Source organism: Salvia splendens, chromosome 16 (genome assembly GCF_004379255.2).
Source record: "Salvia splendens isolate huo1 chromosome 16, SspV2, whole genome shotgun sequence".
Taxonomy (NCBI): Eukaryota; Viridiplantae; Streptophyta; class Magnoliopsida; order Lamiales; family Lamiaceae; genus Salvia; species Salvia splendens.
The window spans coordinates 232,743-248,074 of record NC_056047.1 but is presented as its reverse complement, the minus strand read 5'-3'; the positions used below and the strand labels follow the sequence as shown (position 1 = coordinate 248,074).

General features: G+C 36.6%; 3 protein-coding genes across 3 annotated transcripts; all 3 read right to left on the bottom strand.

The window, feature by feature from the left end:
- Positions 1-2,016: 2,016 nt before the first annotated feature.
- Positions 2,017-3,928, bottom strand: LOC121772194 (glutamic acid-rich protein-like). The gene has a single exon (XM_042169197.1). The coding sequence runs from the start codon at positions 3,760-3,762 to the stop codon at positions 2,308-2,310; it is 1,455 nt and encodes a 484-aa protein (XP_042025131.1). The 5' UTR covers positions 3,763-3,928; the 3' UTR covers positions 2,017-2,307.
- Positions 3,929-9,558: 5,630 nt separating this feature from the next.
- Positions 9,559-11,330, bottom strand: LOC121770810 (anthocyanidin 3-O-glucoside 2'''-O-xylosyltransferase-like). Its single transcript, XM_042167585.1, has one exon. It carries the CDS (start codon positions 11,081-11,083, stop codon positions 9,698-9,700), a length of 1,386 nt encoding a protein of 461 aa, XP_042023519.1. The 5' UTR covers positions 11,084-11,330; the 3' UTR covers positions 9,559-9,697.
- Positions 11,331-14,669: 3,339 nt separating this feature from the next.
- On the bottom strand, positions 14,670-15,332 carry LOC121771205 (homeobox-leucine zipper protein ATHB-52-like). The gene has a single exon (XM_042167983.1). It carries the CDS (start codon positions 15,252-15,254, stop codon positions 14,742-14,744), a length of 513 nt encoding a protein of 170 aa, XP_042023917.1. The 5' UTR covers positions 15,255-15,332; the 3' UTR covers positions 14,670-14,741.

Here is a 15,332-nt window from a genome sequence, read left to right as displayed (position 1 = left end):
ATTTTTTCCTTAATTGCTTTTGATATTAAACCTATGCTAAGAATTCATAATGGTAATATTTTTCAGCCAGCTAGAGATACCTAACCATGGATTGGTGGAGGAGTTTCACACGGACTGTGTGTGTCATGCTCAGTTTACACTATTCAATACAGCTAGTATCCCAACATTACCTAGCATGGAAGAAGCCCAACCCCAAGGAACATAGCAATTATCATAATTGTCCTCATGGACGCCGATTTTGACGCCGATTTCGCCGACGCCGCTAGCAATGGTTCGGCGTCAGCACCGGCGTCCGCGAAAAATCGGGGTGCCGGTGACGCCGCCGCCATTGGAGATGCTCTGATGGCATTGATTTTGGAGGTGGCAGCCTTTGCCCTATTTGACTGCAATTTCATTATCTTTATTCATTCAACAATTGTTGCTTCTGTGTTTTCCAATGTTGAACCTCACATGTCTATCATAGCCTCTTTTGCTACATAGACATACACATACAAACACAATGCTACACCCACCCTGTCCACATTCTTCATTTATTCAATTTTCCAAATTATCTAATTTTATTTAAGGGTTTTTGGCTTTAAAAACCAAAAACTTTCACCAAATTCCTGTTTTCCCACGAACTATGAGATTGGTTTTTTAAACCACGAACTTTCACATCGTATGCCATTTCCCAACCCGACCCGAATAACACATTTCCGGTGCAGAAGTTGTCCAACGTGGACAGCCGCAGAAATGACATGGATTCCGGAAAACGACGTCGTTTTACCCTCAATCAAGAATTAAAACACTTAAATGATCAAAATCGATCAAAATTAATCAAAATCTCCTAAACCCTAAACCCTAAACGAAGTCGTCATATTTTGTTCATCTTCATTACGTCTTCGGTTCGAATTCAGTCAGATTTAGGGTTTAGGGTTTAGGAGATTTTGATTAATTTTGATCGATTTTGATCATTTAAGTGTTTTAATTCTTGATTGAGGGTAAAACGACGTCGTTTTCCGGAATCCATGTCATTTCTGCGGCTGTCCACGTTGGACAACTTCTGCACCGGAAATGTGTTATTCGGGTCGGGTTGGGAAATGGCATACGATGTGAAAGTTCGTGGTTTTAAAAACCAATCTCATAGTTCGTGGGAAAAACCGGAATTTGGTGAAAGTTTTTGGTTTTTAAAGCCAAAAACCCTTTATTTAATTAATTTTTTTTCATGTGATTGCAAGATTATTGATTGGGATTGAGGCACATGCCAAGATTGCATATTCTAATCTAGTCTAATTGTAACTCACTTTTTTTACATGACTATACAACACAGAATGTCCCCATTTATGAACCCACAAATAATATACTCCTAGCTAATTATGTGTTTTAGAATAACTAATTCAAAGATCACGACTCATGTTTATGGAGTAGTAGTATTTAATTATTGCGAGTAGTGTTGCACAAAAAGAAGGGGAAAAGGGACAAAGAATACGCTGTCCTTGATTAAGCATATGCAATAATTTTGAAAAACAAGTACACACAAACAAGTGGTTCATGCCAAAACTAGATTATAACCCCCACCTAATACATTAAAATAGTGAAATAGTATAGTCTAATGATTTAAAATAGTCGCATAATCAAAGAGATAAAGCTGACCCGTTTTATAGAGTGAGTGGGTTATAGCAAGAGGATTAACATAGGATAAAATTTTCGGGCCAAATGTAGGATTTATGTAGGATAAAATAAACCCACAAGAGGATAAAATAAACCCACAAATTTTGTGGGTCACATTAACTAAGCCCAATAGTGAAAACGGGCACTATTCACGCGGGCCTGGCGGGCCGCCGCAATTTTTTTCGGGCCTTGGATTGCATTTATCCAGGCTGAAAAATTGTATCAAACATTGGATTGTGGTGGGTCCCACCAACCTTAACCTTGGTTTATCACCTATAAAACGGGTCCTTATTGTTGTTTGGTAAACTTAATAATCTGAAATTTTATTCAAATCAACACACACTAATATATTTTTAAGACTCATAATACAAGACTAATCACATGTGACATTATCCTGAAAGTGAATATTACTATTACTTCATAACTCAATCTTATCTTAAAAATCAAGTAGGAGTACTACTACAACAACAATGGAAAGTATGACCATAGGTAATTCTTGAAAAGGAAAAAAGAAAAAAGAAAAAAGAAAAAAGAAAAAAGAAAAAAGATTTACAGAGCAGAAACAAGGCTAGGAATTAAACAGTAATGCAGTCCTGAGTCTCACACTAATTAAGATTCCCAATAATGATTATTCTAAGCCAGGTTGGGTAGCTCGGCTCAAACCCCGACACGAGCCTCCAGCTTCTTCCAAAAACACGAGTCCGGCTTGGCAGCCGCCACCCTGATCGGCGCCGACTTGCATCTGGTGAGCTCTTGCGCTGCCAGCTTGTGCTGTATCATCGAGGCGAGAGAGCACGACGATCTCGGCGGCTGGATCCGCTTGGCCTTGGAGTCGAAGCTGAGCCGCTTGTGGTCGGATCCGGGTTTGGGTGGCCTTCTGGTGGTGAAGTCGGTGCTGCAAACCCATGTTTCTCTAGAAACTTCCATGGATAGCTTGGGCTCGCGCATCATTAGCAGCAAGCATTCCGGTAGCGAAAAAGGCTTCTCCTCATTTTGCTGCTCTTCGATTGACTCTTTCGCCTTTTCTTTCTCTTCCGTTACCACCAATTCCTCCTCCTCATCTTTGTCTTCCTCTTTCAATGCCAAATGCTTCTCCTTTTCCGGTATCACCAACACCTCATCATTTTTCAGTGTAATACTTGACTCTTGCTCTTTTTCTTCATCTTCATCTTCATTGATCGACTCATTTAGTCTATTACTCGACTCTTCATCTTTCTCGTCTTCGTTGTCTAACAAGATCGACTCTTTCACTGTAATGCTTGACTCTTGCTCTTTTTCTTCACCTTCATTGATGGACTCATTTACTTGCTCTTTCTCTTCCTCTATAACTTCTTCAATTGAAGGAGCAAGATGGCAATCTGGGCTGCTTTCTACTTGAATTGGACAGCAATCTTCCAATTGCTCTGCATTTTGTTCATCAAATGATGATGACGTATTGGAAATCGACTCCTCCTCCTCTTCTCCTTCTTCTTGTTGTTGTTGTACTAGCATCTCAACTTTATCTTCAACCATTTCCTCACAAATATCGAATTCCTCTTCCTTAATTCCGTGTTGGAATTGAAAGCGGTTGGTGAGAGCAGCCATTTTCATGGGATCAGATCTGCACCTCATCAGCAAAAGCGCATTCTTGGGGGGTATGCAAATGCTCACTCTCGCCGCTTCCTCCTCAACCACAATGTCCGCCAACACGTGCCGCCTTCTCACCGAAACCTCATTTTCATCATCATCCTCCTCCTCATATCCGCCGCCAACCACCAGCTCAATCTCCCTCCTCTTCCCTTCCACAGAGAAGCACGTCCGCAGCGCGTCGCAGATCGACACCGGCAAATGCACCCATCCCTGCGGCGCCTCGATTTTCCTGAAACTGATGTCGGTTCTCCGGCTGCGGTTGGGCTTCTTCTTCTTGGACTTGACTCTGACTTGGCCGATGCAGGTGACTTTGGGGGAGGAGGGCTCAGGGTTGTCGAGGCGTTTCTTGGGGAAGAAAGGGGAGGCCTTGTTGGGACGGAGGCGGTGGCCGGGGCTGAGGATTGATTTGGAGAGTTTCATGGAGGAGAGACAGATGAAGAGCTCGCTGCTGCTTTTGCGTAAATGGGCTCTTTCTCTCTCCATTTCTTCTGATTCTTGATTTCTAGTGTTGTTTGTTACTGTGTTAATTTTGCTGGCATGGTAAAAGATAAGAGTGGTGGGGTACTTACTAGTTGAGAATTGAGATATAGATGAATATAGTGAAATGGAGATAGTCTGTGTTTTGTATTGAGATATGGATGTATAGCTAGGTAGCTGTCTTGTGGTAAATACAAATAATTTGGGATGGAATGGAATGTTTAAATATCACTTTCAACACGCGCTTGGTGATGAGAGTTGGTCTTCCCTGCCCTCAAAACAAGGAGTAGTAAAAACCAGCCCCTACCGCACGAATCATAGAAAGAAAGCCACGCAATGTCAGCGCGTGAACGCTTTGCAAAAGCCCATTCCTGCACCACCTTTTAATTACCGGTCTGAAAAATTGGATTATGCACAAGCCACCAAATTTTATTTCTTCTTTATTTAATTTACTCCAAACTTGAACTAGTTATATATACATAATATCTACGTATCCTCATAGCACCATTTTTTTTTTCATCCGTCTTTCTCTACTAACAATACTTAAAAAACTTTCTCTATTTATCTCTATTTTACTTTATTAATAATGCATTAAAACTCGTGCTAAACTTAAATTTATACTCTTTAGGGACGGAGGGCATATAATTTATGTATTCATCTCAACATCAAATTCAGACGTTGTTGGGTGGTCGATCCATTCAATTGCTAATCATGAAGGCTGAAAAACTAAATTCGGTATTTGGTGTTTATACTTACTATCATTTCTAGATCTGGAATTTCGATTGATCCTCCCAAATATCACTTCTTTTTGACCCTCGAAACAATAGTAAATTAAGATTTTTTTATTGATATAAAGTCAAGAATGCAAGTAACCGATTATGATAGTCTGAACCAATAGTTAGTCGGAAACTTTATATATATAATATATACTCCATATATTTTCTCTTTCTATTTCTCACGTCTTCTTGCATATGATCTCTCTTCGGTCTATTTCTCTCTTACATACAGCTCTTTTCAACCTTTGGTTTATTGGTTTGGTTGAGAGTCGATTTTGCCGACCCACAAGATGGTCCAAATTAAAGCAACAACCAAATATTTTGAAAGTTAGACATGTATGCATGTGAAAAGGGCCTCTAAAGTTGAAGATTATTCATGTCACGTGATAAGGACACATTCTAGTTTTATTTCCTTTTAATTTTTAGTGACTCTATAAATATTCGCCACATAGTTGAACATATACACAAGGAATAAAAATTTGATGGTCCTTCCATACCAAGTGGCATGATGATTTGGTATACCTCACCAATAATTCATTGACAAATGGATATAAAAAATGGTCCACATGCCACATCTATTTAAAGTCAATTCCATAATCTAACGGTGTCATGAATCAATTTATGGAAAGTAGTATAATACTATTAAATAAGAATTATCATACCTTAGAATTGGCAATGTCATATAATACAATATATATGTATATTAACTTCATAATATTTCACTCATAAAAAAGTAATCATAGTATTACATTCTTTCACGTCAAGAAAAAAAATTATACTATTATAATTGTTTAATAGTAGTATTTTTTTCTTTATTTTATATTCATATATATATATATAATTTATAAAAATAAAATTTATGACTATAACTTATATTTTATATAGCTTTCAATTATTATTGTGCTAAAAATTATTAATAAAATTTAATATGAGGATTCACTATCTTATCTTTATACAATTAAATTGAACTTATTAATAAAAGAAGAACTTCTATTATAAATTCAAAAGCAAAGAGTATTTTAAACAATATATTAAAAAAATACAATTAATAACATATTCCACTATCTATGTAGTCAAACAAACACATACATATATATTTTATAAAAAGCTTTGGAGGAAAACTTACCCATGGAATTCAAAAGGAATGGAGAATTGAAAATAATTTCTTCTCTATATTGTATAAAAACACCGAATGAAAATTGAATTGACATAAGAATATTTTTTATTTTATAAGAGAGATATTTGAGTATATTTCACTCTAATTTTATGGTACGATAATTCCATATTTAATAGTATTATACTACTTTCTATAAATTGATTAATGAAACCGTTAAATTAGTGAATTGATGTTAAATAGATGTGGCATATGTACCATTTTTTATATCCATTTGTCAAGAAATTATTGGTGAGGTATACCAAATCATCATGCCACTTGGTATGGAAGGACCATCAAATTTTTACTCTATACACAAGATGTCTTGTTAGATATTTTATGAGAGCATTTCTCGAGAGTATTGCTCTATATAATACCTCGGAACTTATTATTAACGCCATTAATTTTATATAAGTATTATGCAAAAATAAACCTCATTTAGTTCGTTTATCCATTTATTTGAGGCTATAAGAAAAATGCATAGAATGAACTTTGTTTTTATGTAATTATTAAACTAATGACGTTTATAACAGTTATTGACATTTTGGATAGAAAGATGGTAAAGAGACACAATCAAGCTACGACTAAATGGCTGATCCATTGGAGGGGCAGATCTCCAGCGGATGCTTCCTGGGAATTTGCTGAGGTGATTAAGGAACGTTTCCCTTGGTTCCTTGAGGACAAGGAACCCTAAGAGGGGGTATCGTTGCATGCATGATCATTCATGAGTAAACATATGCATGCAACGTAGATAGGAGTTCGTTGTGTTCGTTGAGATAGTTGAGTCAGCTAAATAAGTCCAGCTGGAATAAGAAGCACGTGAGATATATGCTGAGGTGGAAGTGACGTGGCAATGCAACACACGAGACGCGTAAAGAGGCAAGCAACACATGAGAAGCGCGAAGAGCCAAGTATAAAAGGGAGCGTGGCCTTATTTTGAATTGCGGTTATTGTTGTTACTGATTGTTCATGCTTAGGTCGTGGATCTAGAGCATTTCTCTCTCGTTTCCGATTTGTAATTGTTGAGACATTATCCTTTTCATCCAATATAATTCCTATTGATTTCTCTTAGCTCGTGAGTTCTTAGCTCGAGTGAATTGTATTGTTAAGAATCGTGTGATTGTGCGAAGTTACGATCACGATTGGGAAATCACGAGATAGGATCGTAACACGGTGCCTTAATCAGAGTAGTCGGCGGCCTCATGATGGATTCGTAGGTGTCCACATGCTTGTTTTCTTTTTTGTCGAGAGGGTTGTTGAAGAACCAGCGGTTGTCGAGGAGATTTTCCGGTTTCTCTTCAAGGGGAAGAGGGTTTGGAGAATGGTCCATGCCTACCTTCTACTTTCAACCATATACTATATTTATATTTATATGTATTATTATAGCTCCGGATTCTTGATATTTCTGATGTGATTAATTATTATGGTTGTCGTCTTTGTATCAATTGCCAAAAAGGAAAAAAAATGTTTACAGGTCACGTGCTTTCATTACTATTCATCCATTGCTAATCGGGGATGAAAATACAAACTAATTACTATTATTTTGTTTATTTATTTATAGGGTAAATCGTCTCAAAAAATTCACTAATTTGAATATGTTCTCAATTACCAAATCTAGTCACCCACGCATAATGTTGATATCTTTCATCCAATTCACGACATCTTCGACTAATATTGCCGTATTACATGGAGTATAATTTCACCGATTTTCTTTCCTTGGGATGATTGCCAAAAAAGTCCAAGCATTTAATTAAATTTCATGATTTTTTTCTGGAAAAGTTTCCTCATTTATATGATGAGAAAATCAAATACTGTACTTGATTGGGCAAAGCGGCAAATTAAGGGTTATTCATAATTTGGTTTTTTGTAATAGATATTTCTAACTTATACTCGGATTACAAAATCTGGCTAAGGAAATGATAATATCTCGCCAGTTTTATAGATGGCTTCATACATTTTTAAAGAATAGATGGATTATAAATTTTTAACTGCTTACGTGGTAAAAGAATATAAGTATAACCCACCTAAAAATATGGCCAAGTCATTCGTCATTGCATTCTTGGATTGTACTACAACGTAAAGTATAAATAATTTTATTGCAATTCTAATAACAGAAAAAAAAAATATATTGAATGGAACATACACAGTAAATAAAATCATCACCGTCATTGTAATTCTTAAGGGAGTGATTATATTCCTAATTATGACCTTATTTCATAATTTATTGCAATTCTTCACGACAAAATTACACTAAAAAATGAGGGCAGGGATTATGGATAAATTACAATTTTAAACGTTACGAAAATAATTAAAAGAAACTCATCTCTCTCCCTCGTTTGGTCTAGGTTGTAAATCATTTTTGCCTAAAATTATGTTCGGCCCATCGAATACTGATTAAAGGAATGATAAAACTGAAAAGTTTTCCAACAATAAATAAACATCAAAATTCTTAGCTTTTTGTAGTCTATTTATTACGTGTGTCACATGCCTCATGCTATCTCTACTGTTTTTTGTGGTAATGCAGTTTGCTACGTTGACGTTCACAAGAAAGATTACATACGAGCACGACTACAGTAACATCATACATGTTAATTAATTGTTGAATTGAAATGGACGCCACACCTAAACTCATCAAATTATTTAAAATAATACTACACGCATCTATAATGCAATGTCATTTTGGTCGGCATCATTAAGTTGTTATTGTTGTAATTTTGAATGGTCACAAAATCAGAAAACTTTTAAGTTGATCTCAAAAACTAAAATTTGGCGAATATTTAGATATTTACATGCAAATACGGTTTATTTATTTTTGATTTGGAGGAGAATGCTAATTATCATTAATATTATGAGAAAGTACATTCAAATGAATTATCATATTACAAAATTCCATCTATTTTTTTAGCCCAACATACATAAGTTATATAGCCCAGTTGATCAATGGCCCAACTCTGACGACAAGACTTTTAGTTAGAGAATGAATGTCTATATATTTTACGTGATCAGCTCTCATTTTGTTCAGACTAATACTCTCTTCGTCACATATTATGACCTTTTTCATTTTTGGCCGCTCTCCAACAATACGTGCATTCTATTTTTTGAAAATTATCCTAATTTATTATCTCTATACATCAACTTATTTACAAATTATATCACCATTAAACATTACTAATAATATGGATCTCACTATCCATTAATACTATTTTAACTACCATTCTCCTTCTCTCTCGTACTTTATCAATTTTGTGTTGATTTCCATGCTATACCAACTGTCCATATTTTTATGGGAATGAGGGAGTATTAATTTTTTTATATCATATATTTATGTTAACGTAATACCTCAGTATATTATTATTGACATTATTAATTTTAAAAATAACATAAAATTATATAAGTCTATAAGAGTCAAAGATTGTCCTCCAATCACTCTTGTGCGCGTTGCATATAAAAAACAAAGTTGTTGTTACCATTTCCTACTCAAACTTATTGGCTTAATATAATATTGATTGTGGTTTGAATTGGTCCGATAATTACAATCAAGCACGACGTAAAACTAATCATTTCATCAATATATATAAGGCAGAAAAAGCTACTAATGATTGTTGTAATAAAAAAATAAATTAAATTACCACACAAATCATAGGCTATAATAGCCAAAAAATTACTAATGTCAATCAAACACAGGGAGGGAGCAGCTCCGCCAAACTCATTTTTATTGCCATCCCGATACCAGCAAAAATCTTTTCCATTATGTCCTCTCACGAGTTCAAATTTATGGACTCAAAATAAATAAGAAAGTGTGGTATTTTCCCATTGCATAAACTCCAGTTTACATATATTAGAACAAGATCTCAAAACCAAAGCCTAAAAGTATTTGCCAAACAAACACTCATATTATAACAAGCATTGCACAGACCAAATTTGAAGACATGATAATGATACGGTTTACACATTAATACAATCACAAATCTTAAAAGTAAAAAAAAAACATACTGTAATCAAAAGCCTAAAGCTAAAGTTGGTACAATTGTTGGATAAAGGCATCAATATAATTCTCCATATAGCCTTCCCCAGCAAAGACCTCCCTCCACTTTGCATGATTCCGCCTCACCACCTCCCCGACCACGCTCCCCTCCTCCATCGCCGCCTCCACGGCCGCACACAGATCCTCCTTCGAGAACCTCCCCATGTCCCCACGCGCCACCTCCACCGCCACCTCCAGCTCTCCCGCCAGCAGGCGCGTGTTCAGTATCTGATCCGCCAGCCGCGGCACGAGCACGATCTGGCAGTCGCTCAGTAGCGACTCCCACATCGACCCGAACCCGCAGTGGCTGACGAAGCACCCGACCGAGGGGTGGCTCAGTATCTGCGCCTGCTGCACCCACCCCCCATGCACCACCCCCCTCTCCCCCACCCTCTCCAGAAACCCCTCCGGCAGCGCCTCCTCTATCGTCTCCGCCCCGTGCGGCTTCGACACCGCCACCAAGAACGGCCGCCCCGTCATCTCAAACCCTAGAACCAGCTCCTGAAACTGCTCCTTTTTCAGAATCATCTGACTCCCAAAGGCGCAGTATAGCACCGATTTTGGCAGGAAACTGGATAGCCAGGTTTCCCATTTTTCCTCCAGTTTCTGCCCATGCCCATGGCCAGAAACTGGAGGAAGGACCGGACCGGTAAGTAGAACCGGTTTTTTGTACTGGTCGGACAAGTAGTCGCACATGTGCCCCTCGAGCTCTCGGCAGGTGCGGATGCCGATGGCGTCGCAGCGGCTCATGGCAGCGGTTATCCTGGCATCGAAGCGGGAGGCACCGTAGTCCATGGCGATGAAGGAGAGGGAGAGGGCTTCCTGGCCGCGGAGGACGACGGTGGAGGAGGGGTATCCCGGGGGAGTCTGGGCCAGCTCCTCGGCGGTCATGGGGCGGTGTTTGGGGATGGAGCGGGAGGGGACGATGCCGATGGCCATGCAGGAGGCGCAGATGACGTTGTGGCAGAGGGTTTTGGCGCCAATGGAGGCGGCGAGGGAGGGGATCCAGTCGGCGAAGTCGTAGAAGACGAGGTCGGGGCGGAGAGAGAGGAGGAGGGATTCGACTTGAGGGGCGGTGGAGTCGAAGGCGATGGCCAAAGGGTCTTTTTCGGTGATGTCGATGTCGGAGGCGGTCTGGGCCCCGGAAGGGAGGCCGGGGACGTGGGGGATGGTGATGACGTGGAAGTGGATGAGGGAGGGATGGCGGGTGTGGTGGGCGAGCTGGAGGAGGGCTTTTTGAGGGAGGAGGATGGAGATGGTGTGGCCACGGGAGGCGAGGGAATTGGCTAGATGGATGAAGGGGGTGATGTGACCTATGGCTACCCATGGGTACATTGCTATGTGGAGCTTCTTTGCCTTTGATAGGTCAGGCATGGCTTCTTCTTCTTCTTTTTCTTTTTCTTTTTCTTTTTCTTTTTTCTTGAGAGAGAGATATGATATGTAAGTATGTAAGTATGAATGGAGGGAGGAGGTGGAAAGGGGTATTCATATACTCCTACATGAGTGGTGAAGTTTGGTGATTGTGGGTTGGTGGAATGTGATTTCTTTTTGTTTTGTTAGTGATGAATTGTGATCTTCTTCTTTTTTATTGGTCACTAGTTCAATGTTTCTTTATTTTGGTACTCCATTTGTTTTGTAAAGATGCCAGACTGCAATTGTCTTGCATTCACTTCTTTTTCCTATTTGCTCAATCCACACCATCCAATCAAGATAATATGACTATTTACTGTGGACGATCGATGAAGTTTATTCTTTGAAAGAAAATTAATTTTTTATAATAATAAAAATTGGTTAAATTCATATAAGATTTTAAATTAAATTAAATACTTAAATTTCATTTTTTTTAATTGTCCTATGTATGTTCAAATTCAAATAAACTGAATAAATATCCCTGTATAATGTATATGAAGTCAATATAAATGTGTGATCAGTTCACTTCGTTGATACAATGCATCTTCGTCTTTTAATCAATATTGATTGGGGTGACATCAAATTTAGATACAGCTCCAACATCTAATGCCTTTATTAATTACACTATTTAAACATTGTCAAATTCCGAGGATATAAAGTCTCCCACTTTTGTCAAATACAGTATATAAATAAACGAGGACAGAAATATAGTGCCAAGCATCATTTAAAAAAAAGGATGATTCAATAAAACATCAGCATATATTAGTAAAATTAAATATTGACTAGGTCTGGTAGTGGACACTTTATTATTTTTATAATTAAGTTGGACGACTAATTATTTTTTAACTAATGATTTATTTATTTATGGTGGGAGATGTTGAGTTGTCATCAATGTCGAACCCTTCTTAAAGACTGAACTAGAGACCAAATTATGGCCCTCCATTTTCTTAATCTTGTGGTTAGGATTAATTTACAATTAGTTTAATATTTTATTCAATAAATACTTTTTTAAAAAAATAATTTTTTTATTTTAATTTTTTAAAATTTTTTTATTCAATAAAAAATTACTGGAGAAAATAATGAACTATATTCACTTAATAATGAACTAAATGAACGTATGCTATGAAGTAATTTTTCGGATTCATTACATACCGAATTTACTTCAACTGAAAGATAATTATGTCATAACACATTATGAAGTAATAAACTAATGGAATGAAGTAATATCATGACTGGATGAAGTAATAAACTAATGGAATGAAGTAATAGCATGACTAAATAAAGTAATAAGTTCATTACTACTGCTTGACGTTTAACATAGTTAACATTGTATTTTAATAAAATGTCATATTTACTGCATTACTAACGTTCATTTGGTTCATTATTTACTGAATATAGTTCATTATTACCGCCTAACGTTTAACACAAAAATTTGTTGTATCATTAATGTATTTCAATAACATGTCAAAATTACTTCATAACATACATTCATTTAGTTCATTATTTAGTGAATATAGTTCATTATTTACTCCAGCAAGTTTTTATTGATTTAAAAAAATTTAAAAAAAATTTAAAAATAAAAAATAAAAAAAAGTTTTTATTGAATAAAATATTAAATTAATTGTAAATTAATCCTAACCACAAGATTAAGAAAATGGAGGGCCCTAATTTGGTCTCTAGTTCGGTCTTTAAGACTGAATTTGTGAATAATGAGACTCGGGAGATGTATTCCCTAAAACTACCTAATTAATTCTAATTGTTACTATCTTTAAACATATCCATGTAGGTACTACTTGATAGACGTGATCGTGCAACTTTCTATTAATACTACTATTATAAAAGCGTGGAGTACTATTTTTTACAAATTTCAATATATTTATATAATCTGGTTTTATAATTACAAATGTATTATACTACTATTTTGCTTAGATTTATAACTATAGTAATATGTGGTGGATGTTATAGTTCTAAAAAAACTCGTGACAAAAACAAAAACAAATAAGAAAGATATATACTTATAACGTATTGTCTTGCTATGTAGTTCAAATCAACAAATAATCGAAATTTAGTATCAACTGAATGGCATGAAATATTTTTTCTTCATTGTTTAATTTAAATACTGCACATAAAGTATGTTTGATCGAAGGTATGAATGAGGGGAGTTGGTGAATGAGCTTATAATATTGTTTACTTGTATAGAAATTCTTCCTCTATGTTTATTGGGATGAGTTGCTTAAAATTACCTAATTTTTATTTTGAATTTTTTTTGTTTTCATGTAGTGTGTCAACGATTGATTATGAGCATCATTTCATAGTTGAGATCCATAAAAAATTGTTAAGAAGTCACATTCGAGGAATAACGTAACAGTACATACAGAACCATTCACCTATATTACTGAAACTTTAAAATATAAATTATCTATGTTTTGAGTAGAGTACTACTACTTGCTAATAAACAAATAGGAGTAAATAACTAAACAGAGGATCAAGTTAGTTAATAAATCAGCATTAATTAAAGCTCATGGTTTGGTGAAATTCAAGAATCTATAGTTGACAACCTAATTAAATTAAGACTAATGATTACATTTTTGAGTGTGTAAGTAGAATGTTGGTTTAGGTAGGTGGGTCAAACAACACGACTAAAAATCGATACTTCAGTTCTGAATCTGATGATTCTTCTTTTCTCCCACCTCCTTCCACATATTTGAGGTGCCCCTTAAATGAAAATGATTTATAGCCTGAAGTGAACAAGCAAAAAGAAAATCTTGCTCTTTCTTTATTACTTTAATGAGACGAATTTCAGGACATTACAATAAAATATCGATAGATTTATACTGACGGAATACAACAAGATTTTAAGGACTTGTTTACATTAGGTGATAGCTCAGATAATTAATTAAGATTGATATACGCTAATCCATTACATCCTACAATTTATTCATTAATTTGAACTCAATTCGATTATGCAATCCTTCAAAACTCAATCTTAGCATTCCTCAATTTAATCAACCAATATATTCCGGGCAAAAATTTGAAACCGGACTAATTCCCATCTCATCAGTGTAATCGAAGATGGTTAAAATATGAAGAGCAGCCCATTTAATTGAGATAAATTCCATGTCAGCCCATTTACTATTATCTAGCCAAACCCAATTAAACTAAGGCCCAAAAATAATGAGTCCAACTCTCTCTCGCCATCTCCCATTTTATTCCTAGTTCATAATCTAGCCCAATTCAATTAAACTAGCTCAATTTTTAAATAATGGCCAATTCAATGTAAACCATATCCCTAAATTACGTTGACAATTTTTTAAAATTTAAATGTCTCATCGTTCAAATACTTAAACTTTCTATACTTTATCAATATATATGGTTACTCAAAATAAATTTCTATACTTTATCAATATATATGGTTACTTAAAATTTAAATGTCTCAAGTTTTCCTACCCTCATGGGCTGACAGTGGGATCAGTAACCCTCGACAATACCTGAATTTGTCGTTGTATATATATCCAATCTCTAACTTGAGAACTAAATCTAACAAGCCAAATTTGATCCAAATAAAATTAAACATTATCACACTTTATTAAAGCGATGATGATACTAAAAATACAAAGTTAAGTTACACCCAATAATCTCTCTCATTGACTACTTCCGAAACCGGACAAGTTTGCCCCTTTGGCATCAAACAAGCATAGAGCTCTTCAACATTCGTCCAGTTAGCCGAGTCATCGTTAAGGCTCGAGCCGCCGCCCTCGTCGCAGCAGCTGGACACCGCCGACACCCTACCATCGCCAGCCTGAGCCTGCCTGAAGGCGATCAACATGTCCTGAGCTCGCCTCAGCTCGGCGCGGAGCATGTCTACTTCCTTCTCGAGCTCTCTTTTCTCGGAGAGCGCGGCCTCGAGCCGGACCTGGGTGACGCCGTGGTCCAGCTCGAGGCTCTGGTTCTTCCACCGGGCGCGCTTGTTCTGGTACCAGATGGCAATCTGGCGGGGCGGGACCCCGAGGTCCCGCGCCAGCTGGAACTTGCGCTCCGGCTCGAGCTTCTTGTCAGCGTCGAAGCTGGCTTCTAGCACCCGCACTTGCTCGTCATTCAGCCGCTTCTTCAGTGTTTTTGGAGTTTGAGGGTTCATTCTTTTTTTCCCTTTTTCTTGTTGATATCCTTTTCTATTGGTATAGGAAATAGTAATATTGAATGCGGGATTTGGAGA